General features: G+C 50.4%; 1 protein-coding gene across 2 annotated transcripts in view; it reads left to right on the plus strand.

Annotated features, from left to right (window-relative positions):
• The window catches only part of LOC136752478 (collagen alpha-1(XI) chain), a 99,628-nt gene that overhangs the window by 26,872 nt on the left and 48,286 nt on the right, over positions 1–24,470 (plus strand). The window contains exons 5-17 of one of the 2 annotated variants that reach the window (XM_066707825.1): positions 5,885–6,013; positions 9,572–9,691; positions 9,925–10,068; positions 10,234–10,290; positions 10,890–10,931; positions 12,000–12,062; positions 15,763–15,837; positions 18,759–18,842; positions 18,990–19,046; positions 20,202–20,255; positions 20,523–20,576; positions 21,642–21,695; positions 23,691–23,744. In XM_066707825.1, coding sequence (XP_066563922.1) covers positions 5,885–6,013; positions 9,572–9,691; positions 9,925–10,068; positions 10,234–10,290; positions 10,890–10,931; positions 12,000–12,062; positions 15,763–15,837; positions 18,759–18,842; positions 18,990–19,046; positions 20,202–20,255; positions 20,523–20,576; positions 21,642–21,695; positions 23,691–23,744 — 987 coding nt within the window. Of the gene's footprint in view, positions 1–5,884; positions 6,014–7,695; positions 9,118–9,571; positions 9,692–9,924; positions 10,069–10,233; positions 10,291–10,889; positions 10,932–11,999; positions 12,063–15,762; positions 15,838–18,758; positions 18,843–18,989; positions 19,047–20,201; positions 20,256–20,522; positions 20,577–21,641; positions 21,696–23,690; positions 23,745–24,470 lie in introns of those variants that run through there. The other variant, XM_066707824.1, reaches the window with a different exon arrangement.

Here is a 24,470-nt window from a genome sequence, read left to right on the forward strand (position 1 = left end):
GGCGTTGCCGGTTTCAATTAATCTTCCAGACGGTGATAATAAAAAAGAGAGAAAATAACTGGAGACATTTAGTTATGGAGGTTTTTGTTGATGTAATTTTTCATGCGGTTTCACAGCTCTTGTATATATATAGTTTAACTCAAAAGGAATTGGGAAAATGCGTTGGAAGCGCGCCCTCTCCACTCTGATGTTTCTGGGAAAAAGGATAGATATTTATTATATTATTTATTTATTTAAAACAAATAAAATAGGGGAGAGAGTGAGAGAGCGAGAATAAACTTTAACAGGTTTTCCCCTGTGGATTGCGCTGATGTGTTCCTTCTCATGAGGAAGCAGCTGACTGCTTGCCAGATCAGCATCTCTTTCTCCTTAAATGGATCCTCCGATCATCTGGAGGAAAGCAGGCGCTCTCTGAGCCAGAGGACCTCGTCAGGGTTTCACTCCATCCTGGACTGTGGCCTGCACTCAGCTTCCAGAGCCCCACACAGATCTGATGTTCCTTCAAGCGTCTTCACGCCCCACCCGTCCTGAACTCTGCCAGCTGGCCAGGTCTAAGTCACAGTGAGCAGGAACGACAATCCCCTGGCTCTCCCCGGGGCCACTGTGAGACAGAAACGGCATCTCACTAAGGGATACAGGAATGTGTGGTCTGGGGGGTGGGGGGGACGACCAACGCTGACCCTGTGAGGCCTGGGAGACAGAGACCCAGGCTGGCACTGAGGAATGAGACGAGGGAGAGAGGCAGGGACGGAGCAGGGCGCACTGGGCGAGGGGGAGGAGGAGTGCATCCGCCGGAGCCTTCATGGGAGGATCAGCCTCTCGGAAAAGAGCAGGGAGGGACAGAGTCTAACGAGAATGAGTTAATAGCTGCTGAATGCGGGATGTGTGGGACGAGGGAGGGTCACTGTGTCCTGCACAGAGCAGCTCTCATCTCTGGAAAGGCCGCCGGGCCCCTGTGTGTGTTTCTGTGTGAAAGGTCCAGCGAGGAGCTCCTGTACCGACTCGCCCGGCCACAATACAGGAATGTTACGGGGCGAAACAGTCAGACTCGCTAGGTGTTCCTCTGCAGTCCCGACCCATTCCTCACATTCCAGCCGTCAGTCAGTGTGGCGTCCGCACGACCCTCCATGCCCAGACCCTCGTCGGTGCGTTCAGGAATGAACGTGTGTGTGTCTGGACCGGCTGTGCGCCTGACGTCTTGTCGCAGTTTGGTTCCAGTGCGACACAAACCACAAACGCTTCAGTTTAGTTTAGTTCCCGGCGAGGGGCTTTTGGTTTTTCCACTGAGGGAGATTCAAACCAGAGATATACAGAGTTCTGGTGCCAAAGGACAAGCATTCAAATAAAGTCTCTTCTCAAGGATTTATTGAAGATCTGAATCCTGAACATCAGAAAACAATGTTTTGGGGATGAATTAAAAGATAAATCTCGCGCTGCAGCGGTCGGGGGGACCGGCCACAAAGATGCCAGCTGTCCCGCACACACACACTCTCTCCCACTGTCCCAGCAGCCGAATGCCTGCGTGTCAGGAGTGTTATCTGGCCGTGAGAAAGTGCTGTAGTTTCAGCTCGCTGGGGAGGGAAAGAAATAAAAGAAAAGAAGAATAACGGACCGTACACATTCGCCATCCCTCTGTGCATCGCTGTGTGCACTATTGAGCCCCCCTTTGAAGGATGAGCTCTCTGGCGTGTGTCCAGTGCGGACCCCCGCTGACCAGGCCCCGAAGGAAGATATAAATAACTGTACAGAGAATGGCCAGAGAATGGCCTCGGCCAGCCTGGATACGCGCCACCGAGCCACCGAGGAGGACGGGCCCGGGACTGTAAAACCGTCTCTCTCCACCGCTTTCACAGGCAGACGAGCCCCGCGCAGGGAGGTGTGAGAAAAGTGTGTGTGTGCGTGTGTGCCCAGTCAGGGCTAACCGCTGGACCGAGCTGCACCCTGTTCATTTGTCTCGAGTTAGCAGCTCCCTCCCTCCCTCTCTCTCTCTCTCTCTCTCTCTCTCTCTCTCTCTCTCTCTCTCTGAGTGTGTGAGCTGCTCTCAGCTGGTGGCCTCACTCCTCCAGTACAGAATCGCACCAGTGGAAGTTGGCAGCTTTTCCACACATGATCGTGGGCCCCCCGATTGATAAGAGTACAAAACTCCAGCGCCTGTGCCGAGCAGGAAATATTACCCCCATGAAGCCCGTATAACTACTGCTGGCTCCCGCTGCTGCTATTATTAATATCATAATGCTTCTTGTTTTGTTTTTCGGAAGCAAAACATTTACACGGGCCTAATTAAATCCGCCAGGGATTTTCTCGCGTTTATTTAATCATGTAATCGTCTTTATTAAAACGAAGACGTACAATAGACCCTCCTAACAAGCCCGGAGGCTCTTCCGGCTCTGTTTCCATCCTCCTGTGATGGTTATAAAGTTTTATTAACCCCCCAATGTAACAATCCTTGTTTTTCTCTCTCTCATATCGGAGTAGGGGTTTTAATTGCAGGGCCGGGAGGCAGTAATTGCCTTGTTTTCATTGCCGTGATGTCTTTTTGTAGATCACAGGGACAGGGCAGCGCGGGACGAGTTCTGTTTTGGACATATCGGGGGCTTTTCGGAGGTTAAGTAGGACATCAAAACTAATACGCAGTGGGGCGTGGGCTGGATCAAAGTGCCAGGCTGCCCTGATAAGCAAAACAAAGCTGTTCGTAACAACCCTGCTCCTCAGTGCCCCCCCTGGCCTCAGGATCAATCAATCAATTCATAAAGGCATATTCAAATAATAACATTTTCATGGGATCAAACTGGAAGACATTATTGGGATTTTCATTCTAGTTTATTATTATAATTACTATCATCTGTAGTACTATAACAGTATTATTAATAATAGTAGAAAAGTTATTATTATTATTATTATTATTATTATTATTATTATTATATTATATTATATATTATTATGCTCAAGTCGACGGCCTTCTCTTCGGTCAGTGCTGCGGAAATTCAACACAGTTCTTCGAAGGTGGTCGGACCCCCGTCGATCCCCTCAGCCCATAGACGCTCTTTGGCAGGCTGTCCGCAGAGTTGGAAGGTTTACAAGGAGAGCCACAGAAGTGAGCACCGAGTCCGTCCCTCTTCGCGGATGCTTTCTCTGCGCGTTCGGACGCTTTGGCCGTGTTCTGGGTCACAAAACACCCCCGAGCCCGGCGTTCGCTCCTCCCGTCTGCCTGTCTGTCGGGAGAGTCGAGCTCTTTCATGTGCCAGTGAAGCTCTCCAATCATTTAAACTCCACTGAGCACAGCGCGCGGTGCCTAATTACACAGCCTCGCAGATTAGAGAAAGCGATACACAGAGACGATACAGATAAAAAGATAGTATTGTGTTGTGTTTCTTTCTTTTCTTTCTACAATTCTTTTTTCTTTTCAATTTTGCTCCAAGTGGGGTTTGGCAAAATCAAAACCCAGTGACTAATCTGAGCACAGAGGCTGTTAGAAGCCATTAATTTGAAACAAGATTTCACACTCGCTACAAATTTCATCAGCACTTCACCCAAGGAAGAGCTTTTCAAGGGCCGGGTTTTTTCTCTGTGTGATTTTCTCCCCAGTACGTGGGAAAAATGCTCAGTTTGGCTCTGTTTATTATTCTAAAGCGTGCTTTTCCAGTCTAAGGAAGTTTGTTTACTACATTTGGTTCCTTTGAATTCTGGCTGGCCGGCCCGTGGGAGAACTGGCCGTCTGGTCGTCCGCTCAGGTGCCGGAGTGCGCCCTCGCTGTACAGGAATACCACATGTTGTGTAGCACTACCACCTGGCCAATTAACCCCCGCCTCGCGCTATTCCCGCCAGAGTGGCTCTTAAAGCAGATTGCCGCGTGCTACTTTCGTATGCAGGAATATTTTAAGTGCCTCCAGGGACTCATAAATCAGCTTCCTGGAAGATTTATGCCAAACGTTTATGGCTCCATTGTGTTTGTTTTTCTTCCGAGGAGAAGCTGAAAGGTGTAAACTTGGGGTGATGGATGAGCGCGTTGGCCCACGGAGTGTTTGAAGATACACGCGTGTGTATGTGTGTGTGTCATGCACAAATGATTTAAACCTGGTGGGAATAGACTGTCTAAGTGCTACTGTGGACACTTACAGTGGGCAGATATTGTCTCACGTGTTTTTGTGATATCATCACTTTTTTTATGACCTTTTCTTTAACCCGTGTTGGAAAATCATCAGCGGTTACTCTGAGTGGTGAATTACTCTTCTGCATAGTGATTTTGTTATCCCTGCGACGTCTATCAATCAGTCTGACTTTAAGAGACCGTTAAGAGACGATCAGTAATCACTGGGTGAGAGGTTTTTCTGGGATTACTCTGGGCTGGTTGCTCCTGAGCCCGTATATGGTACCGTATGCGTTAGCGGGGCCCTGCGTGTCTGAACTTCGGATGAGTCGCAGGAAACAAAGCTGCCGTGCGGCGCTGAACGAGTCGCAGGGACTTTTTTTTCTCTGCACCAAAACAAAAAGAAAATCAAAGAGAGAGGACGGATCTAAACACGGAGGAAATGCAGCTCGTAAATGCATCCGAATTTAATTTAATCACACGTATATATCTTTTCCCAACCCCCCCACCTTTTCCCCTCATTCCTCCTCCATCAGGTACACCTGCTTGCAGTCGAGGGCAGTTAAAATGCCGCGGCCCCCTCTCCCGGCTCACCCCACGCTCCCCCGGTGGGAATTCCAGCCTGCCTAATTCGCGAGCTGCACAGGTAGTAAAAATTCCTGCGACGCGCGCCCCTCCGTGAGATTCCTGCCCGGCTCCGCGGCCCCGAGTCGAGGGCTCTGCTCGAGCAGCTTCCCTGAAAAAGGCAGCTGTTATTAGTTCTTTTTCCTGCTCCTTGTCTTCATCCTGTGCGTACAGATCAGCGGGGTCCAGCGGGGGGGGGCTCTTCAGTAAGAACAGAGTAGGAAGAACCACTGAGCCAGTCCAGCTCGTCCCAAAATGGCTCCTGCGCCAGCAGTGAAGGGCGGTCTGCAGGTGGGGTTTGTGTGTAGTCGGCCGTGTTCACCGTGAACTAGTTACAGCTCTTTACATACGTACAGTCCAGACACGGCACAGAACTGGGCACGTCGCAGAGACGGCAACACGGGCCCAGCCTTGAGCACCACGCTCGGGGTGAAAAAATGAACTGAACCAGACCACACCTGGGTAATATGTGAAAGTGTGAAATAGTGTGAAAATCCGGCAATTCCATCTTTTACTTTTTGTGGTGGCGGGGGTGGCTAATTTTAATTTAAATGCAGCAAAGTGTGAAGTGGTCACTTGAGCCGTTTCAGGGTCATTGTGAATGTATACAGTGTGTGTGAGTTAGAGTTTGGTTTGACAGCAGGGTGTGTGTTGTTTGTGTGGAAGTGTCGCTCGACTTCCCTCCCCACAGGCCTCGCGCGCCTCTCTCTGTCCCTCCACTGTTTGTGTTTTGTTTCAGACACTTGAAAAATGTGCCGGGCGGGGGTGTGCGTGTGGGGGTTGTCGGGGCTGGGGGGGTCTTCCTTTTCAGCGGTTCTCACGTTCATTCCAGACGATTTAATTCTCCCATTATTTGATGGGGGGGACGACGACGACAAAGACAATAAAAATAAAACAAAGACAACACAGCTGTCTTCTCTCGCAGGCCTGTTTGTTTTGTGGTGGCATCAAAAACCAGCCGATTGATTTATAGGACTCCCCCACCCCCTTCCTCACAAAGGAGAAGCGACTGCCCTTTGGGGTTAAGTCCACAGAGAGAATGGCCCCGGAGTCGCCCTGTGGTCAGCGGGACGTGGGCCAGGTCCTGCGTCACAAGTCCTGCGCAGGGTTGGTGTGGACCTCGTGGTCTGAGCGGTGAGGGGGTCTCGCTCATCACGGTGTCTGTGTTTCCAGGGGGACGTCCAGCAGCTGCTCCTGTCGGACGACCCCAAAGCCGCCGCCGATTACTGCCGGCTCTACATCCCGGACTGCGACGAGCCACTGCCCTACGCCTCCCAGTCCCAGGACCCCGAGGGACCCCAGGTGAGTGGCGCTGTCCGTGGGGGGGAATCTGGCCCCCTCAGCAACCCTCCCACCCACACACACAGACACACACACACGCACACACACGCACACGCACGCACGCACGCACACACACACGTACGCACGCACACACACACACAGACACACACACGCACACACACACGCACACACACATGCACAGACACATGCACACACACGCGCGCACACACACGCACACAGTTCTTCCAGATTTACAGAAAAGAACTACAGTTCAAGTTAACTCTAATTATGTCTAGTGTCCGTAACATGTACTTATAGTATACTGAAGTATGTGTAAAGTATGTGTACAGTGTACTTAACTATTATCTTCATAATGGCGGACAATTTGTGGGTCACAATTGTGTCTATTCTGCCGTGGGAAACCCGAGGAACATTGTTCAGATAAATGCCTCTGATTAAGTTAGGTTTTTATTATCTTATATATGTGTGTGTGTTCATTCTGTTTTGTAAGCGTATAAAAATGCAAACTGGACTGCAACACAATGAAGACTAACCCCCGAGACGGCAAAGCCAAGTCATGAAAGCCTGTTTCCCATGAAGCGCAGCCAACACTGCCAAGGTTTTCTAGTTAGCAGGTCAAACACGAGGAGGGAAAGACGCAAATCGAACGATCAAAGCCCTTTGGATCTGAATTACAGCCACACGTGCGCAGACCTGCATCACAACGTGGCCCGTGCGATTGCACTTTCAAACGATGCGCGTTTCGTTTCCGAGCGCGGTGCGCATCGTGGGGCTGTCGTGTTTGTCCTCGGCACTCAACACCCAACAGCCTGGCACTTGCGGCCCGGAGGTTGCGCGAGTCTGTCTGGTTAGGCTGCCGTGTTCTCTCGCGGCTGTCGGCCTCCCAAACCCCGCCGGGGATGATGTGTAACGACATTGCAGAACACCCACACAGGCCGGGTAAACACTAGCCTTTGCCAGCGTCTCCCTCTCTCTCTCTCTCTCTCTCCCCGCCCCCGGTCACATTTGCGTAAGGAGCTGTCTTGCCCGGCGTGTTTGGTTTGAGCTCACAGCGAGAACAGGCTGGGAAAATAAACGCTTGTTATGGAGGGCTGTGGCAGATGAAAACAACTGATATTTAATGAGAAAACAGACCTGTGTGTGTGCGTGTTTTGGAGGCCAGTGCACTGTTGACAGTCTGGGACAGATTAGTTTAGCAACTCCGATGTGAAAGAACTCCCCCACAAAGCAGCGCAGCGGAAGGGTAGGGATGGAGATGAATGGATGTCTTGCCTTTTAAACAACAGTCTGCGAGCGAAGGAACTCCAGCTGATTGTGTAGGCACCTTTCAACTGATCAAGACCTGGAATGAACAGGTCCCAACCAAGACCCAGGGTGGCCTGAAAACCAGAAACCCCTTTGGCCCTGAAGGACTGGACTGCCCGGTCGTATAGGAATAAGTCAGTCCTCACAGATGTAGCTCAGCCCCCTGCACTCACTGCAGTCGCTGGTTTGTGGGGGTGACATTGTAATCGAATCCAAACTCTAGACCCTTTTATGTCTCGTCTATGTGGGCTTTGTGGGCCGCCTCGGAATTACATTAGGCGTGCGGTTGCGTTCCCAGGAGCAGTCATGCACAGCCGGCCAAGAACAGAGAAGAAAAGAAGAAAAGCGAACGAGACAAAACAACAGCCGTGCATATCAGGCTCCTAATCAACGTCCCTCTCCAGAATCTGTGCTGCGCAAATTACATTAGTGAGCTGCCTTGTCCTTTGTGTGTTTTGCGTTTGATTGATTTGTTTGTTTACGTATTATCGTGTATCATCTTAGAGTTTTTTATAACGGTAGCTGAGTGACTGTATCATCAACGTTTCCACTCGCTTCGATCCATATCTTTCTCTCTATTAACATGAACTTGCAGTAACAGTGTATCGACAGCACTCTGGACTCCAGCTGTCCTCAGAGGTCCACTCCGGTTGTTTGTTTACCCAAAGAGAAGCCCTCTCTGCGTGGGCAGATGAGGACTAACTGTCAGACCCCAGGCTCTCGCATCCTTAGTGGGCTGTGGTTTGTGTTCGGTGTGCCGCACGGGACATTGTTGATGATGCTTGTTTAAAGGAGTTGTTGGAGGAGACGCCCTTGAAAGGTTAATGCAGCATAGCAATAATAATAATAATAATAATAATAATAATAATAATCGGAACAATGTCCTTATGGAGATCTTGAGGTTGGAAGATAGGCAGTGGACACGGGGGTCCTTTGGGGATCTGAGTTTGAGAACCCTGGGAGAGAGAACCCAGGAACCCATCTGTTTCCGTTCATTCCTGTTCTCTCCCTACCCTCTCTCGCGCTCTCTTGTGTTTTACCATTTCTTGTTCTGTTTTCTTCATGTCCCATCCTCTCCCTACCAACGACAATCCCCGCCCTTCTCCGTCCCCGTGCAGAAAGGGTCAGAGCCCCCCCCCAACGACGAGCCGGATGAAAAACCCCAAAAACGTGACCGACAAGACAGGAAGGCCAAATCCAAGAAGAACAGGGACAGGTCCTCTAAGAAGAAGGGCAGGAAGGAGTCTAGGAAGAAGAGAAAAGAGGACCCTGGGCCCGAGGAGGGGTTTTTAGAGGTGGTCACGGCATTGCCTGAATATTTTTATGAGGGACCTCTGGAAAACACCACATTCCCTAAGACAGATGAGGCCCCTTGGGAGTCCACTGCCCTGCCTGAGTCAACACAGGACCCGCTTTCGCTCCCTTGGGAGTCCACTGCCCTGCCTGAGTCAACACAGGACCCGCTTTCGCTCCCTTGGGAGTCCACTGCCCTGCCTGAGTCAACACAGGACCCCTCTTTGCCCCCTTGGGAGTCCACCGCCCTGCCTGAATCAACACATGACCCCCTTTCACTCCCTTGGGAGTCCACCGCCCTGCCTGAGTCAACACAGGACCCCTCTTTGCCCCCTTGGGCGTCCACAACCCTGCCTGAGTCAACACAGAACCCTTCTTTGCTGTCCACTTCCCTGCCCGTACCAACTCTAGAAGTCTCTCTGGCATCCGTGTCGCTGCCCGAATCCACTTTTGAGACCCTCGTGGTGTCCACGCTGCTGCCTGACTCCCCAGTGACCGGGGAAGAGGTAGAATTAACGTAGAAAAGAGAACAGACTAAAATCTGATGCCGTAGCTCTAACTTAGACCTCCCTGCTGCTCAGACTGACTCTAGACACCCTTAACACTTCTTAACCGTAGACCCTCACAACCCTACCGCTAACCACCCAGCAGGATCCTGATGGACCCCCACCCTGGACCCGCACTACCCGTCTCTTCCTACAGGGGCCCCTGTGGAGCCAAGAGACATTAACCCCTTTAGAATTAGAATAATAGCACCCGTAGTGAACGCCATAGAATTTGCTTATATATGTCTTTTAACACATATATAACAATTAACATTGAACGTGTTAGTCCATATGTATGTGTTTAAGTTTTATATTTATACATACATATGTTCCGGTGTGTGTAGCGCCTGTGTTCCCCTCCCCAAGGTGAACTTTCTAAATCGAAGTCCGTGCGGTGCTGATTGTTTGTGCGCAGGTGGAGAAGCCGGTGAAGGAGCCAGAGGTGGAGGACTTCAACGAGGACTACTACAACGCGCTCTACGAGGACCTCGACGTCTCCACCGTGACCGTAGGGCCCAACGTCACGGAGTATGAGGTGAGCGGCTCCCGCGGCACATCGGTTCGTTCTCGAGTTCGGCAGTTGTTTGTTTCTTTTCCCTTCCAGACGTTTTTGTTCTTAATATCTCTCTGTCTTGCTTCCATGCTTCCCTCCCTCCCTTCTTTTGTTCTTTGTGTGATTTTTAATTGTAACTGTTGTCATTCAGAGTTATTTTACCAGAGGCAGCGGTGCTGACTGGGGGGCCGGGCGTGTTTTTTGCTTCTCCGCAGGTCGTGGAGTACGAGGACGGGAGCCCCCCCGACCGGCAGCCGGAGGTGCAGGAGTACGAGGTGCAGGAGTACGAGGAATACGAGGAGTACGACGACCGCTACGGCTGGGTGGAGAGGGAGGACGCCGAGACCAGGGATGTGCAGGTAGCCAAGTTCCTAGACCGTTGGCTCGTTCTTTAAAAGGTTCCCACCCTGCCCTTCCCTCGCTCCTAACTCTGACGTCCTTTCCCAGCAGTTTCTGTCATGAGGAACGTGTGGACGGCTCCTTCCTTTGACTCACCCCTTTATTTTATCGTCCTTCTCTTGTAGGAAAGGTTGCAGAGACCGGAGAAGGGAGAGAAGGGAGAACCCGCGATTATTGAACCAGTAAGCTCTCTGCCTGTGTCAAAACCAGTTCTTTCTTCTCGTGTTGAGTGGATTTCCTCTCCGCCAGCGTGCTGATCAGACTTCAAACGCGGCGCTCTGAGGAGCCATGGGGCGGCGGAGGGAACCTGGATTTCCTCCTGTAGTCCGTATAGATTTTACAAGAGGGGGGATTTTGTGTTGAAGACAAAGATGAGCAGATCGTTTATTCAGTCGGGGATGACTGTGGGCCCTTTTCCAAGCCTTTTGGCTTCTCGGGTGTTTAAAATCAGACAGATCAGCACATCTGCCAAACCGGAGCCTTGCATGTTCGCGTGTCTGGGCCTCATGTCTGCGTTTGGAAACGAGGCCGACTCACAAGAACAAGCACAATTAGGCAAAACCCCTGAACAACTTCTTCAAGCTTCTTAATCGACCCTTAATTAATCCTTAATTGCTTAACCAATCAATCAATCATCACAGATTAAGTGGAATAGTAATTCAGTGGAATAGGCCAGATCAGTATGGGGGGGGGCGTGGTTCTGCCATGTACGCTTCCAGTCAAGCGGGTGGGGGGGCTTCACATTGTGTCCCGCTGTCTAACGCTTGTGTCTGCCCCGCAGGGGATGTTGGTGCAGGGACCCCCGGGACCACCCGGTCCAGAGGTGAGTGAGCGTCCCGTCTGACACACAGCGCTCCACGGACTCCACCTGCCGCTCCTTTCCCCCTTCTACACGCCCCGACCTCGCGTGACACGCGTCAGTGAGCTCTGAGTGACGGGTCTCCTCTCGCGCCGGCGACAAGTGGTTGAATTACAGCTTTTGAGATTCAAAACACAGGATGTGAACATGACAGCCGTGTTGCTGGAATGGCAGGCGCTGACGTGAGACGTAGATTCTGTCCTTTTCTGTTGCCGCCCCGATTATCTGCCCCTCGCAGCGCAGTCGTGTCGTGACCGGGCCGGACCCGGCACACTGTTGGGCCCGATCAGCCGATCTGTAACATGATTCCAGCAGATTGTACTGGCTCTCCGCTCAGCAATACTGAGGAGGGACTTGTGGAATCGTACAGTTTCCTATTTGTTCTCCCACAACCCACTTCACCCCCGGAGGTGCGCCCTGTTTTCCGACCCGACTCCAGCCCGTGATGTTGGGGGTTTTTGGTTTGAGGAGGTGGGGGGGTTGCTGACAGAAGCACTCATCCCATTCGCAGGAGTCGTCATTCGAGCCAGATGTGAGGGAGAGATACGAATGCCATTTTTCATTTTTTATTTTCATCTCGAGAAGGGGAAGCTGGTGGGAGGGAAGGGGCTGCCCAGGGCCTGTCTGGAGAATGTAAACACGGCCGTGGCGTGGGAGATGGATTAGCAGAGGGAGAGAGTGGGCTGATGGATGGGCTTAACCCTTTACAGGCAGACTGCGTTTGAACGTGAGTGTCGGGAGGGGGGGGAGGGTTTTGTCGCTCAAATAATGGGGCTGTCTCCATGTGCAGTTACTGCTTCTGTGCAAGACAAATGTCTCATTCATCATGTCCAGCCTGTAGTCTACACCAGATCCTGCCAGTGTGTTAGGGACTGCTCCTTTTTGTGCTTCGTGTATCAGGGCTAGAGAACGGTCTTCCCCCGGATCGCTGTCTCTTTTATTTGATCCGTTTCAACTGTAGTGTTTTCCCACTGAGAGCACTAAGATTCTGTCTTCGATGTCATTGTCTGATTTTCCTTTGTTTCGTCCTAGGGTCCAGCTGGGCCTCAAGGACCTATTGGCTCCCTGGGGCCCCCAGGAGATCCCGGAGACAGGGTGAGTGGCTTCTTAAACCCCGTGGCCCAGTGTGTGTCGATAAAAAAGGTCTTGATAACCCTTTCAGTGTGTGCTAAGTTGCGGGGTCCCTTAACTGAGCAGTTTCCTCATTCCGACTGTCCCTGTTATTTTTAAGTGTCTTGAAATTCCCCCACTGTCTGACAACTGGAAAAGCACCTCAAGTCTAGTGAAGGCCATTATGTATTTAGTTAAATAAAGCAATTTACAGTGCAGGTGCACGCCAGGACCTCAGGACAAGGACTGACAACCACTACCGGGATAAAAGACCTACCGGGGTGATTGTGCCACAACCCCGCAGCTGTATTCGACGTCTGTCAATTAGAAACTGATTAAGACCAAGGAAGGGGGTTATTTATTTATATTAGATCACTACAGTAATATAAAGCTGGGCCTGAACCAAATCCAGAAGTGGGTCTGAGCCGATCTTCTCTGGACCGGTCCGTGCCGTCAGTACTAGTTTAATTATGATTAAGGACGTTTGTGACGAAGGAAAAGGGAGGGAGAGAGAGAGAGAGGGGAGAGAGAGGGAGAGAGGGAAGGGGGGAGAGTGACAGAAGGGGAGAGAGAGAGAGAGAGAGTTTAAATATCAGAGTCTCTCACTTTGCCGTTGTGTTGGTTCAGATGGCCGAGCTGCCGCAGTGAACACGTGCCCTGTGTTAGGACACTCGGCATGCTCCCGTGTCGGACCGGAGCCGGCGCTGTGACTCACTGAGCCTACAGTTTGATGGGCCCGCAGCATTGTCATTTGGCTGCCTTATGGCCACATACCCCAGTTACAGCATTTGTGTCCAGAGGAGCTCCACGCCACAGTGAGACCCTGTCGGCCCGGCCCACTGGCCGTGGTGCAGGCGCGGTTTTATCATCCCTGCCGGGGCTGCGAGACAGAGTGTGATCTGCCGTCTGAGAGAGGCCCGTCCCGCGGCTCTGGATCTCGGCAGTTACTTCACCGCAGCCGTAATTGACAGTTGCAATTGAGCTGAAAACGATTAAGAACATCATTAGCTCAGTTAATCATCGATTCATTAGCCGAGAGCTCAGGAGAGAGACACCGCAGATGAGCAGGACGGAGGGATTCACTCGGAGAGGGACTCGGCTGCAGTTCCCCTCTTCACCAGGGAAGGGCACTGTTTTATTATTATTATTAGTAGTAGTATTATTATTATAGTTATCGGTTCTCGACCACTTATCCTAGTGAGGGTCACAGCACATAATAATTATAATAATTATAATAACAATAATTATAATAATACTAATACCACAGTTCTATAACATCGTATTAGTTCAGTTTGTATTGTCGTTCTAAATAGGCACAGTCACGGGAGAAGGCGCTATATTGAATTGTCGGATTGATTGGATCCGTAGATGGATACTCAAGGAAAAGGGCAAAGGTGGATCCCCAGGTTTCTTGCATTTATTTTCTTACAAACGAAAGCGTGGCGTCCTGTTTCACCGGGTCCAGAGCAGCACAGTGGCGCCCTGTGTGGCCCGCCCTGCCTGTCCGTGTGAGCCGTGATCGGACACATGACTCACCTGTGGGGAATATCGCGATACCCCCCCTCACCCACCCACTGCGCTGAACTGTTATCTGTGGAATTCTTCAGCTGTGATTGATACAATACAGGAGCTGTCAAGAGCATCACACTGGCGTCTGGTAATGAACACACACACTTTCACTCACACACAACACATAAACACAGACACACACACACACACTCACAGACACACAGACACACACACACACACACACTCACACACACACACTTTCACTCACACACAACACATAAACACAGACACACACACACACACACTCACACACAACACATAAACACACACACACACACACACACACTTTCACTCACACACAACACATAAACACAGACACACACACACACACACACTCACACACAACACATAAACACACACACACACACTTTCACTCACACACACACACTCACAGACACACAGACACACACACACACACACACTCACACACACACACTTTCACTAACACACAACACATAAACACAGACACACACACACACACACTCACACACAACACATAAACACACACACACACACACACACACACTTTCACTCACACACAACACATAAACACAGACTCACAGACACACACACACACACACACACATATACACACTCACTAAACTGAAGCACGAGTTTAAATGGACACTCTGCCTCCCTCTCTCCCTCCCTCTCTCTCTCTCTCTCTGTGTGTGTTTGCCTCGGGGCTAGAGAAAGATTTGAAAAGCGAAGGTGACTGACAGGCCATCTGGAGGCACATCTTACCGTTTTTATTCTCTTTCGCTCTGTTCTTTTTTTTCCTGGCTATTTTCGCTCCTGCAGGACCAGCTGTCTGAGCTGTCTGACTGCCTTTGCTCTCCATGAGGAGCGATCTCTCTCTCTCTCTCTCTCTCTCTCTCTCTCTCTCTCTATTTATATACTTATATATTTCCTGCATATCTGGGAGGGTGTTTGTGCAGAGTGTCATTAGCATTGGCCCACAGCTCTATCTGTGATCAGATGTGATAACATTTATGGGGGGGTTGTAGACTTTTGCATAACTCCTTGTCTGACAAACACCTGCAGTGGAGATGGTTTTCAGGCATATTCTGAGGCTGGGGGGGGCAGGGTCTCTGGTCCCAATCTTGGCTCAGTGGTTGGAGCTCAGTTCACGCCCTCCTTCGAATCGCCCCCTCCATGCGGTGTTTCCTGAATATCGTTCCTGCTTCTCTCTCCCTCAAAATGTGGGGAAGCAATAAAAAAGGCAAACACAATGCTAGGGTATATTGTCAAAAGTGTAGAATTGAGAACAAGGGCAGTGATGTTCAGACTGTACAATGCACTAGTTAGAGCTCATCTGGATACTGTGGACAGTTCTGGGCTCCACACTTCAAGAAAGATATCGCTGCTCTAGAGGCAGTTCAGAGGAGCAACCAGACTTATTCCAGGTCTGAAGGGAATGTCCTACTGAGAGACTGAGGACCTGAACCTTTTCACCCTGGAACAGAGGAGACTACGTGGGGACTTGATCCAAGTCTTCAACATCATGAAAGGCATCGACCACATCAAACCAGAGGAGCTTTTCCAGATCAGCAGGGGGACACGCACCTGGGACACAAATGGAAATTGGGCTTCAAGGCATTCAAGACAGAAAACAGGAGACACTTCTTCACACAGAGAGGCGTCACAATCTGAACAAACTCCCCAGCGATGTGGCTGAAGAGACAATTTGGGAACATTCAGAAACAGACTGGATAGGATCCTTGATCACTTAGTTATTAATGGACACCAAACGAGCACGATGGGGCGAATGGGCTCCTCTCGACTGGACACTGTCTTGTGCTCTCATGTTCTTAAAAGGATAGACCTCAGCTAGGTCCAAGGATTTGTGGTTTTCCTCTCCCAAAACCCTGTCCGTTCTTGTACGTTTTCTTCTCCGTGTCAGTGAGCAGACAGTGCTGGATGTGGTGCAATAAGTCGGTCTGCTTACCTGACCACCTTCCACAGAGCGTCTGTGTCTGAAGGGGTTAGCGCGCTGATGTGAAGTAGGCAGTGGTTGTTCGTGTAGCTTTTTGCGTACTTGTGAGTGAAGTTCTAAACATCTGCCCCAATCCCCCCCATTTCCCCTCCCCCACCCTCCCTCTATCTCTCCTCACAGGGACCTGCTGGGCGTCCGGGTCTTTCGGGGGCTGATGGGATACCCGGTCCTCCAGGGACGATGCTGATGTTACCGGTATGTAAATCACCTTCGCATATCATTGTCTGACTGTGGGGAAGAGGGCAGTTGGATACAAAACACGACAATTATTTATTCTTACAGCCCAGAAACCACTGCGGGTTGGAGGTACTGTGGGGGGGCAAGTTTACTCCTGGTTTCAGTCAGTAATGTTACTCATGCTAACCTCCCCAGCACTGTTATTATAAGAATGCATGAGTTCCTTATTCCCTTTAAGACTTACTGACTTACTCCAGACAGCTCTACTCCAGTGCTACTCAGTCCCCCAATCAGTCATTCGAAAAGCTACATCTGGAAAGCCTGTCTTGTCCACTAAACTCCCCTAAACTGTGAAAATGTGTGCAGAATTACCGTGTGAAAATAAATCCGTGTTCTTCTGTTTGGCTTCTCTCCTTCTCTGTGTTATGCATGCTACAATATGTTATTCCTGTATCCCTGTATGAGAATATTGTTTCCCCAAACTGACGACAATTCCCAGTGGTGGCAGCACATTTAATGCTATGAGCCCCGCATCACCACGCAGCTCGGGCCTCCCGTCAGATCGGTGCTTTTAATTGGCTGATTCTGGCAGGAAGATCGTCCGACAACGCAGCCGTGCCTGTGAGTGTGTCTGTCTCTGTCAGATCCCTCACCGCACCTTCACCGCAAGTTTCCACACCGCAGCTCTCCATAAAGAGGTGAAGCCGAGGCAGATTCATTCAAACGCGACACGACCTCACCGCCAGCCCTGTGTGCTCAACAGGCGGCCGGAGAGGCGTTTATCACTCAATCGGGGTTCGGGACACAGAGATTTCCCAACGTGGCACATGCTGTCAAAAATAAATTAACAACATGTATGTCTGGATCAATCGGACATACAGACACACGATCCAGACGCGCAGACACGGAATGATTCAGATGCCGATCCAAAACACATGGCACTGGACTACTGCTTTACACAGCAGAGTGACTCTGCCTGCAGTGTGATTGGATCGCTGTGCAGCCGTGTCCCCTGATGGGGGGATGAATCGAAACGACAAAGTGAAAATGAGATGAAGGGATTATGACAGACAGCGTTCACAGGCCTTGCACTCGTAGTGTGTTTGTGTTTTCGCAGTGTGTGTGTGCGTACGTGCGTGTGTATGAGTGTGTCCCTGTGTGTGTGAGTGTGTGTCTGTGTGTGCGTGTGTGTGTGTCCCTGTGTGTGTGTGTGTGTGTCTGTGTGTGTGAGTGTGTGTCTGTGTGTGCGTGTGTGTGTGTCCCTGTGTGTGAGTGTGTGTCTGTGTGTGCGTGTGTGTGTGTCCCTGTGTGTGTGTGTGTGTCCCTGTGTGTGTGTGTGTGTGTGTGTGTGCGTGTCTGTGTGTTTGTGTGTGTCTGTGTGTGTGTGTGTGCGTGTGTGTGTGTGTATGTCCCTGTGTGTGTCTATGTGTGTGTGTGTGTGTGTCTGTGTGTGTGCATGTTTGCGTGTGTGTCTGTGTGTGTGTGTGTGTGCATGTGTGTGTGTGTCTGTGTGTGTGTGTGTGTGTGAATGTGTGTGTCTGTGTGTGTGTATGTGTGTGTCTGTGTGTGTGCATGTTTGCGTGTGTGTGTGCGTGTGTGTGTGTGTATGTCCCTGTGTGTGTCTATGTGTGTGTGTGTGTGTCTGTGTGTGTGCATGTTTGCGTGTGTGTCTGTGTGTGTGTGTGCATGTGTGTGTGTGTCTGTGTGTGTGTGTGTGTGTGAATGTGTGTGTCTGTGTGTGTGTATGTGTGTGTCTGTGTGTGTGCATGTTTGCGTGTGTGTGTGTGTGTGTGTGTGTGTGTGCTCGTGCTTCAGCAATATCCCTCACAATAATTATGTGTCTCTGCGACCCGCCGTATAATTAGCTGTCTAGCTTCACAGTTGCTTTCGCCAAATTGTGATTAAGAATTTTCTCGTATCAGTTTATTAATTTGGCCGCTGGAATCAGCCCGCCCTCGTCAGCACCGGCCCGGGCTCGGCAGTGCAGTTCCAGTCAAGAACTTCATTAGTGTAATGAATGGTCTTAGTGTTTGCAATGCACAGCTCCTAGGGAGGGGCTCAAATGCTCGTCTACACACGCATATGGGCTTGTGTTGGATTGGATCACAGTGGGCTGCTGGAGCATTCATATGTGGACCAGCCAAAGCTGTGATGGGCTTTTAAACATGGTCTTGTTAATAAAACTGCAGGGAGAATGAAAGGAAGAAAGAGAGAAAGAAAAACAGAAAAACAGTAAAAGTGTCCAGGGAAGCTTAGCAAAGGTTATTGGAAAAACTAAACCAATCGAACCAGAACCATGGGGAAGCAAAAGCATCTTTCTACCACCAGATGGAGCTGTCTGCTAAGTAAAAATCCCATTTGGACCTTGTGGGAAATCCCTCGTGGAAGAAACTCACCCAAACCGGATGCCTCCAGACTGCAGACTCGCGCTGGGACCGGCTTCCTGCCGCTGGGACATGTGGCATCAGGGGAGTCTTAATTGCACCCCGGGCTGCAGCTGCACGGTGCAGAGATGGTTGGAGAGTATTCCTCCGCTTGGCTGTGCTGCTGAGCCCGGGCACCACAAAACCACAGAACAAATTATACTCGTAAATCCAGCGCATCCAGTGCAGGGCTCGGAAACGAGAGCGGCTTTCACCCGCCACTTACTGGAACGCCAGCCCCGGCAGCTCACATCGCGCCGGCGTCGGCTGACAGCGCACAGGGGGCCTGTGTTCCTGTGGGGGTACAGATTGTGTGTTTTATCAGCCTCTGATATATATTTATATCTCCCTCTCCTCTCCTTCCCTCCTCTCTCTCAATCTCTTCGCTCCTCTCTCTCTCTCTTCCTCTATCACCCTCTCCATTCACTCTCTTCTTGCCATTCTCTCACCTCTTTACTCTTTCCTCTCCCCTCGCTCCTCTCTCTCCTCTCCTCATCCCCCCTTCCACTCCCACAGTTCCAGTTCGGCGGCGACGGACAGAAGGGCCCGGTGGTGTCGGCCCAGGAGGCTCAGGCCCAGGCCATCCTGCAGCAGACCAAGGTGAGGGTCGGGTTCCCCGGGGCTCTGTGACATCACACTGTGCCTCCGGTGTCCCGGGACAGTCTTGGGAAAGCGGTAAATCCTACCGAGTTCTACCAAGGCAAAACGATCATAAAATCAGTAAACGATCTTGTTATTTGTTTGCAGCTCTCTTTGAAAGGACCCCCAGGACCTCTTGGACTGACAGGACGTCCCGGGCCCTTGGTGAGTCACTTGATGTCAGAGAAAAACCCAACTTAAAGTCTGAAACGGTGCCAGCAGAATAATAATAAATACTCAGTTGCTGGCGTGAATTACGTAGTCAAATAATACATTAAAAAATATCAGATAAACCATTTTTTTAAGGCACAATGTACTGTATATGATTAGCACACAGTGCCACCCGTTGGCCCGGCCGTGGTAAGTGCCAGTGTGACTCTCACCGCCGCCCGTCAGCAGCCCGGCTCCGCACACAGCCATCTGCACCGGCGCGCTCGGCCGATCTGACTCTATCAAGACGGATCGTTGCCTCAAATCCCCCGTTCCCAGGCCATCCATCTTTCATACTTTAAAAAGCCGTGTCCCGCTGCCAGTGGCATTAGTAATATGTGAAATAAATTCGGCTGCTTGTAATTGAGTTGTTTGCGGAGCTGATGTCGGATAATAGCCCAAATGAATCTTCCTCTCGGGCCGCGGAAGAAAACCTGCAGTTCCTTCTCGGGTTTTTAACAGATGCAGCTGTTTTTTCTTTTTTTTTTTTTTTTCTCTCTCTTCCCCTGAAACCCAGTTGTTTGAAAGCCGGCCAGCCGATGCAGGTCTATTAGCAAAATGTCAGCCGTGCCTTCTAGCCAGGCCCCCCCCGTTTGAGCCATGGCTGCCTTCTCCGCCGTGGCGTCCCATTATTCTTGCTGAATGCTAACTGGGGTTTAAGTGCGCCTTTTATAGGATCCCTTCTCCAGGAACAGATTGCCTCGCTCTCCCGCTGCCTGGACTCCACCTTCACAAGCACACGCACATTCATTTCTTTTTAGGGCAGGGTAGTTATTAACCCACAGCGGGGGCGTCCCGAGAAGCCGAACTCGGTTGATATGAGTTGATATGAGCTCATAAATGATTAAAGCTGATTAAAACGAACGGTCTGTGAGTGAGATTCGCATCACGGGAAGAACATCTGCGTGTTATTCCGTCTGCATTTCTTTTCTCGTGTGACACGTCCTGTCATGTATGTTCTGTGTTATCTCCTGTTATGGTTTGTACTATTCCCATCCCGCCTCCTCCTCCCTCACAAGCTCGGAGACAGGAAGTGTGCAGGGGAAGCGAATCGACTTTGCGCCGGCGTTGGTGTTCTCCTGTTTGACCGTCCTTGTGTGTGTGTTTCAGGGACTTCCTGGGGCAGGAGGTCTCAAAGGAGACGCCGGAGACACCGGACCACAGGTAGCGAATCTTATTTTGTTCACTGTGTGACTGCTTTGTGCTTCGGAGGTAGTTTTACTGGCGGCCATGCTTAATTACCTGCTTTCTTTGTAATTAGCATTTGTGGTTTGTTAGACAGCTTGCTAACAGATGTCTGTCGGTGTTCGTGTTAAACCCGTTAAAGTCGACCCTGTTTGGTAATTGTTGCTTTTCTGCCGAGTCCAAACATGGACCGGAGACAGATTCTCCTTTTTTACTTCTTCTCTCCTCCGTTTCTTCCCATCGCAGGGTCCCCGGGGGCTTCCAGGACAGGTGGGATCCAACGGGAAGCCTGGAAAGAGGGTAAGAGCTAGAGGCCTCGACTTTGAGAGAAGCACCAGAGTCTTCAGGACACTGGCAACACGTTCTTGATCTGGAGCCAAGGGCTTTGAAAAAATCATGCTCGGTTTCAGGCAGCCGTTGGAGCTGATGTTTAATTCAGGCCCCAGTCGTGGGGGGTGCGCTGAACATCATTAACAGACTGTTGGGTGAAGAGCTACAACCCTTTGCAAGAGAGAGAGGAAAAAATGAAAGCGATAGCAGATCTGGCTCCGGTGTCGAGATCTTTTCAATTTGGTTGCGTTGGCCGATGGAAACCCGAGTCCTTTGATCGTTTCCTAGCAAACAGCTCAGTTGTTTCCCCATCACACACACATACTGAGGACCTAAACCTTTTCACCCTGGAACAGAGGAGACTACGTGGGGACTTGATCCAAGTCTTCAAAATCATGAAAGGTATCGACCACATCAAACCAGAGGAGCTTTTCCAGATCAGCAGGGACACACGCACCCGGGACACAAATGGAAATTGGGCTTCAAGGCATTCGAGACAGAAAACAGGAGACACTTCTTCACACAGAGAGGCGTCACAATCTGAACAAACTCCCCAGCGATGTGGCTGAAGAGACAATTTGGGAACATTCAGAAACAGACTGGATAGGATCCTTGATCACTTAGTTATTAATGGACACCAAACGAGCACGATGGGGTGAATGGTCTCCTCTCGACTGGACACTGTCTTGTGTTCTTATGTTCTTATGTTCTTATGCAGCTTCTCTGAGAGGCGTTGGCTGCGCCTGCTTTTGTAAATGCTGTTTTATTTCGCACAATGGCTTTTGATTAATGACAGATGTGGCGGACAGGTGTCTCTGAGTCTCCGAGCCAGTGACTTAATGATCTACTTTGGTTGTCATAAAAGCAGAATTAGACTTCCTCTAATTACAGCTCAGTGCTGGCGTTCGGGATCATTTTAAGTATTGTTTTCACTGCTCTTGTTTGTTTCATCCCTGTAATAGCACGGTCTGCAATCAGGTAGAGTTCCCTTAGTTTTGTTGTTGTTGCCATGACTGACGTCTGTGTGTTTCGCAGGGTCGACCGGGCGCGGATGGCAGCAGAGGGGCCCCCGGAGAACCAGGCGGGAAGGTGAGTTTTACTGTCCGTACTGGCCTGGGAGCGGGAGCCGGCACATCCGGTGAGGGAGCTGATTCTGCGCACGTCTTCTGAGCTTGACTCCGCTGCGTCTACGCTGTGGTCTTGGGCCAGTTTTTTTGTTTAAGGCTCAAAGGATAGATGTGTTTTGCTCTAAAGAAGCGCTCGTGTGTGACACCAGCGCTGAGACGAGGAGGGGTCGCCCACGTGGTGATGCCAAGCAGCCCCTTCATTTCCATAATCTGCTTTCCTAGTTTATCCAGAGACTTTGTGAAGAAAGCGGCGAGCTGAGAGATTTTGTCAAATTGGGACGTGACTGACTGTGAGTTGCACCTGTGTGTGTGTGCGTGTGTGGTGCGGGGGGGACTGGCTACAGTTCATGTACGTTTTCACTAACTCTTCCTAAATGAAGGAAAACCAAAAAGTTTTGACACTGAAGTAGGAAAGAAAGAACACAGCATCACAGATGCTCTTTCTGCCTCTTGGGACTCTGGGGGGAGATTTGCATCCTGACAGACCCCACCTCGCCCCTGCGGCCCCGCACTTCTCTCTCACCGTTCGTCAGAAACTAACAGGCCCGAGCTTAGTGGGCAGCTGTTTCCACCCCAATCCCCAGCCAGCGCTGGGCTTCCCAGATGGCATTGAGAGGCTCCAGAGCAGCGCAGAGGCCTGCCATCTCAGCAGCTGCCCATCAGCATGCAGGCTGTCGCCCCCACCGCCCAATTAGCATCCACCGCCTCTCCCACAGCCTGCTGCTCCCTCTCTCCCTCTCCCTCCCTCGCTCCCTCTCTCTCTGACTCAACCCCACACCTGTCTGCCTTGGCTCGTCAGTCTTGGCTCTCACTGTATTCAAAAACCTTCAAGTCTCATCTTCCCTTCATCGTTCCCCATCTTTCCCCAAATCCTCCCAGTCGCTGCTGGCTCCCACACTGCTTTCCAGCTTACCCCCCCACCCCTCTCTCTCTCTCCACACGGCCAGCTTCTTACCCCCCCAGCCCCGTTTTTCTGTTTTGTTTTTAATTATTTTGCTGTACATTTCAATTGAAGACAGCTTGTTACTGATGCTAATTAAGTTCCCACCAGCTGCCCTGGTTAGCAGGATGAGTTTAAAACTACCACACACTTACACACAGTTGAAATTTCTCTCTCTCTGCCTCTCTCTCTCTCTCTCTCTCTCTCTCTCTCTCCTGTTTTTAATGCAAAGGGAATTTTAAGCCATTTGATTATTCAGCATTGGAGCCAAATATTTCAGATGGAGGGGATGGTTTTCTCGTGTCCCTGATATTTCTCTCGCCAAGGCAGACGCACTATTGCGCCCCCAGTAACCTGGGAGCTAGAGCTGGCAGCTGCATCCATTCGGTTTTGTCTCGTTTGTTTGTTTGTTTGTTTGTTTGTTCCCAGGCGTTGACAGTACATTTATTTAAAGGAGAGATCAGGCTGTGGCCGCTGGGTTGAATAAAATAAAATAAATATGTCAGCAACCTTGAGAAAACCACTGGCGTTTGCAGACATCCATCTCTCGCGAAACAAGTCGGACCGCAGTATTTACCACGGCAGCTGAAGACGAGAGAGATGTTCAGCGCTAGGCCGGGGAGATCGGAAACGGCTCTGACGCCGCGCGCATCGGAGGACGCTTGAATCGGCCGTGTCTCACCTGCCCTGACGCAGGGGGCATAATTGGAGATTCTCCTCATTATAATGTTTTAATTAAATATACGTGCCTAGTTGGAGTTAGTTAGAAACTGCCGTTGGTTCAAATGCAGTGTGAAAACGGTATCAATAACGGCTCGTTTCAGCCACGCTGTCAGACGCATCGAGAGAGGGTCCCGCCCAGGGAGTCACATGACAGAAACGTTACCCTTCAGTGTGTCATCATAGCGGAGAGGTGTGTGTGTGTTTGTGTGAGCGAGTGTGTGGGTTGGCAGTGTTTTGCAGAGTTTTAATCGATGCCTGTATTTTGTTTTCCTCGTCTGTTTCCTCATGCCGCAGGGTGACAGAGGGTTCGATGGACTTCCCGGACTCCCTGGGGACAAGGGACACAGGGTGAGTCAACAGGACCATCGCACCCACGGCCTGGGACCTCATTAACCCCCCGGGCCCCCTGCATTAAAACTGCCCTCAGCTTTCTCTAGAGCACTAGTGGGGGCATGAGCACCATGGCCAATTAACCAATTAACCCCTCTTTATTTAAATAGGAGGTGCTGTGTCCGTGTTGTTCTTAGAACCAGGCCGGCAAAGAGACACGTTCAGTAATGTTCTGAGTTTAAGGTTTATCACCCTTTTATTTTTATACACATTTTCTAGATCAAGCTTTGAAGGAAATAGCCAAAAGCAGCAGAAACGATGAACTCGTAGACCAGCACTCTGGAAGATTTATGTGCCGCTTCGCCGCTGTTGTCGTGTGTTTTTTTGTTGCTCATTAGGAAACACAGGTGTGAGCTTAATGATCGAGTGGTGTGATGGGTTTGAAAACCAGTAAATTGAGTTTATATCCACAGACACTGCTCTCAGAGAGTGTGTTGCCCAACGTTGTTTAAACCCTTTGTAAGTCTCTGTGGTCTCGGGTAACTAGACTTATTTTTCATTAAAAACATCTGCAGACGGGGAATGAAAATTGGGTTTTTATAATTTGTGGGATGGAAATTCAGTTAAAACGTCAGTAATGCAATGCAGTCGGCCTAACAGAGCCATTTCCCAGGGTGAGATTTACAGTGATCATTTTGCTTTGCCCGTTTTCAAACAGTGGGGAGCTTGTGAAACCTTTTAGCA

Source organism: Amia ocellicauda, chromosome 7 (assembly GCF_036373705.1).
Source record: "Amia ocellicauda isolate fAmiCal2 chromosome 7, fAmiCal2.hap1, whole genome shotgun sequence".
NCBI classification, from domain to species: domain Eukaryota; kingdom Metazoa; phylum Chordata; class Actinopteri; order Amiiformes; family Amiidae; genus Amia; species Amia ocellicauda.